Source organism: Centroberyx gerrardi, chromosome 15, assembly GCF_048128805.1.
Source record: "Centroberyx gerrardi isolate f3 chromosome 15, fCenGer3.hap1.cur.20231027, whole genome shotgun sequence".
In the NCBI taxonomy this organism is placed as follows: Eukaryota; Metazoa; Chordata; class Actinopteri; order Beryciformes; family Berycidae; genus Centroberyx; species Centroberyx gerrardi.
In genome coordinates this window covers 18,656,729-18,660,970 of record NC_136011.1, presented here as the reverse complement: position 1 = coordinate 18,660,970, position 4,242 = coordinate 18,656,729, and the positions used below count along the sequence as shown (strand labels likewise).

The 4,242-nt window shown below is 40.5% G+C and overlaps 1 protein-coding gene across 1 annotated transcript; it reads left to right on the top strand.

Annotated features, from left to right (window-relative positions):
* The first annotated feature begins 1,055 nt into the window (after positions 1-1,055).
* Positions 1,056-3,325, top strand: hmx2 (H6 family homeobox 2). Its single transcript, XM_071911696.2, has 2 exons — positions 1,056-1,404; positions 2,353-3,325. Exons 1-2 carry the CDS (start codon positions 1,134-1,136, stop codon positions 2,898-2,900), a joined length of 819 nt encoding a protein of 272 aa, XP_071767797.1. The 5' UTR covers positions 1,056-1,133; the 3' UTR covers positions 2,901-3,325.
* The last annotated feature ends 917 nt before the right edge of the window (positions 3,326-4,242 follow it).

Below are 4,242 nucleotides of genomic sequence, written 5' to 3'. Positions count from 1 at the left end.
CGGAATGAGTTTATTATTTTCAGGAAAAATGAGTTAGGCCTCTATATTAGTTCCAAGACTGTATGCCTGTATGATCGCCCCGACCAATTTACCATCTATAGGATAATAGAATAAGTAGACATGACATTTCTTGTATGAGGTCATCCTCCAATTGACTAAAGCCAAGCCCAGGCTGCACAGGTTGGGCTATGCATGTGGGATAATAAACAAACATGTTGTCTATTTTCATAATCCGTATGACACAAAGATTTTCAAAAACAGTAATCTGTGAATATCTATGGGATATTTTGGTCATATTCCATATTCTAACCTGCTTTATTTTTTTGGGGAAAGGAAGAAATTGTGAAATGACGTTGATGTTGTCAAAAAACAAATTTCCAATAAATCCATCCATCTATGCAATAATTACGCTAATGAAAAAGGGGGTATCTCATCCAAAGAAAGGACAAATTCAGCAAAGTTTGAAATTCAACCCCTTTACAATTAACCATATATAGCCTAGTGATCGAGTTGAGGAAATAATTAGCGCGCGCGCACGCACACACACACACACACACACACACACACACACACACACACACACACACACACACACCATCTTGTGTAAAAAATATCATCCTCTTAATAATACATTCATACTGCATTAGAAAAAAACTTAAGTCTAAAGCCTCTGGTAAGGAAATGTAGCAGCCTATCGCTTCCTGAGCCAGAAGATAGTCGGCATTCATTCAAAATGTTGAAAGTAAGTAAATGTAGGAATGAGCAGCGCTGCTCCTCTTCGGCTCTCGCTCTCTTCATTCTATCTCCAGACCTTGACAGGAGTTTGAAATTTCCGGGCTTAAGTTGGAGGGTGTGATTGGCCCAGGAGGAGCTTACCTACATGCAAATGAAGCAACGCAACCACCCTGCCTCTGATCCAGAGCGTGAGGAGGTGGACCAGGAATACACTCATGTTCCCCGAGCTCCTAGAAAAAACAACTCCAACTCCTTCACCATAAAACTACGCAATTAAAAAAAAAAGAGACTCGTTCCTATAGCTATTTTTACGCACCAACCGTGTAGAAATCAATAATAACGGAATACAAGGGGGAAGACAGATTCAGCCAATACTCCAATACTGTTATGAAGCGAGAATGAGTAGCGCAGAAGACAGCGGGAGCAAGTGCTCGTCGGGCCCGATTTCCAGCTTTACCATCCAGTCTATTCTGGGCACACCGTCCGATGCGCCGCGCTCCGGAGCCAAGGAGCTCTCCAAGGGGCCGCCGCCGCCACGGAGGCGCTCTCTGTCGGTGTCGTCCGAGGAGGAGTGCAGCGGCGGGGAGGACTCAGCAGACTGCTTCTGCTCGGACACGGGTCACAGCGAGCCATGCACCCAGCACCAAGCCCATAATTTCTCATGTTTAGGTAAGGGATTTTATAATAATAATAATAATCATAACTACTATTATTATTATTATTGCGCAAAAGTGGAAGTAAGCAAGATGTTTTCTGCTGTGCATGGAAAGAAATTGTTAAACATCTAAGAAAAAATGAGATTATCTGTGTAGCCTACTGAAAAGGAAATATAATTAAAATGTTAGTACGTTGTTATTACTACATATTTATTGGCACATTATATTAGCTATATTATCACTGGCGTATAAAATGGTATGGGAGTAGGCCTAATTAGTTCCTCGTTTTCAAAGTAGCCTATACGGCAAAGGAAAAGAAAACAGCCCGGTCTACTTGTTTTAAGTACTAGCTCATACTTTGTGTGTTTGTGACTGTAACATTCATATGCCGCCCATCCACTTGATTTTTTTATGTGTATCATTGCTGCAGCAGCGAAGAGTGGAAAGGTCAAATAATTAGCCCTCTGTGTTTCCTCTCATTTCAAATTTAATTGAGTCTGCTAATTGATTAAACATGTTTTCACAATGACTGCACTACATGTCGTCAATTGAGCGTTAAATATAGCCCGATTTAATTAATAGCCTACTGTACACCGAGCGTACTCGTATTGAATTGTTTATTTAAAAAGTCACAGGCTTTCAGCAGTCGATTTAGCAAGTCAAAGTTCACACTTGACGAACTCTCATACAGAGTATGTCGAAAAAATTTGTAATAGGATTTTTTTTTTGCCTAGTTAAAAAGCCTGGTTTAGGAGCAAGTCTCAATATCATGCATGCATTCTTATGCAAATGTGTAACACATGCACACACAAACACAGAGAGAACTGATACGTCTATATTAGTGTAGAAGGCAGCCGGTACAGGCTATTGTCTGATCCTTCCTGCACGACTAAAAATAATAAAAATGATTTATTTGTCGCTTTTAAAATTCACCATTTCATCCTCCCCTGCCCCCGTTCAGGTCCATCAAAAGGACTTCTGTCTGGCAGTGACGGGATTGCACGGCGGCCGCACCTGCCACAGCCGCTGCTGCAGGATTATAAGGAGGAGCAGGAGAGACCCTGCCATCAGATGTCACCTCTGTCGGAGGAGAGACAGACGGACGGTGCGGACAAGCAGGGCAACTCGGCCAAGAAGAAGACGCGCACGGTTTTCTCCCGGAGTCAGGTGTACCAGCTGGAGTCCACCTTCGACATGAAGCGGTACCTGAGCAGCTCGGAGCGGGCCTGCTTAGCCTCCAGCCTGCAGCTGACGGAGACTCAGGTCAAGACGTGGTTTCAGAACAGGAGAAACAAATGGAAACGGCAGCTCTCAGCTGAACTGGAGGCGGCCAACATGGCCCACGCCTCCGCACAGACACTCGTGGGGATGCCGCTGGTTTTCAGAGATAACTCCTTACTGCGGGTTCCAGTTCCCAGGTCTATCGCTTTTCCAACGCCCCTGTATTACCCGGGGAGCAACCTGCCAGCGTTACCTTTATACAACCTGTATAACAAGATCGAGTATTGACTCTATGCCCACGACAGCAGTCCGCATAAAAACGCATTACAAAACAATACATTCTTATAAATGTCTTGACATAACCCATGTATATTATATCACTTTATTTGTTGAGGATATTCTTATTATGCAGCAACTGTATGTCTCACAAGAAAGCAATCAAGCTTCCCTATGTATAAAATACACCATGTGTATAATTAATTATAATGATTTTGTACTTTATTTTATTTTCTTGCTCCTCCTTTAAAAATAGTACGTTATTATGGGAATTTAGCCTTCATATCACATTAAAGAAAAATGGATTGGAGTGTGGTTCCACAACGAAGTCTGGATGCGTTTGAACCGTTTTATCTATGATTGGTTATCAGATACTGCGGAGCATCAGTCATATGATTTTACTGACATGAACTTATGCTGACAGGAAAAACACAATTCTTCCATTTGAGGAAAAATATCATTGTTTCTATTGTAATTTAGACCTTCAATAATAACCTTCTCATTCAATAAATTTTCTATTTCAGTGAAAATCGGGTTTGCTTGATTTTATTTGGTGTACTCAGTTAACATATTTAATTTAAATATGACAATACTGACTGTATTAACCTTTGTACAGTATCCTAACACTTTAGGGCAGTTGTAGTCAAGGCTAGCACACCTGTCCTTAATTTTAAACTCAACTTAGTTTTGTTGGTATCTCTTGAACCCATAAGCTTCAAAGCACACCACTGCAACATTAATTATATTACAAACATATGATATTATAATCTTTAATGTGTAATAATCAACATTTATAGTAACAATTTGCCTCATGATACAGTCAACAGTGAATGGTGTTTTGTTGTAGAGCTGGCATAATTCTCACCTGGCAATTTTTTATCCGAGGTGTGTTGAAATGTGTAGATCAGAGAGCTTTTGATATCTGTGTTTTCACCATGACTTCACTGAAATGTGAACAAAGTGAGCAATAAGCAATCCAAGGCATTACCATTAACATTGCTGCTTGTACTTTACACCGCTGTTGGTTCACACATCTTTGTATACCCAACAAATCTATGCAATACATCAAATAATATCATGTGAGCCTGTTGACAACAGTTAAAGAACATTTCTATTCATCAGAGTTTGTTGTAAGCGAGGGAAAAGCAATAGTAGGGATGGAGTGTGAAAGGCAACGTGTAGTTGTTGTTTTTTTTTCTTTAAGGCCCAATACTCCCAGTTTTTTTGCTCTCCAAACACATTGCAAACAGAATAGGATATCAAACTGTGTCTAAAACTGCAGTTATATTTATTCTGCTGAGTTTCTGAGATTTTCAAGGTGTATTTTCAGATTTATTTGAAACACTGCTAGTTA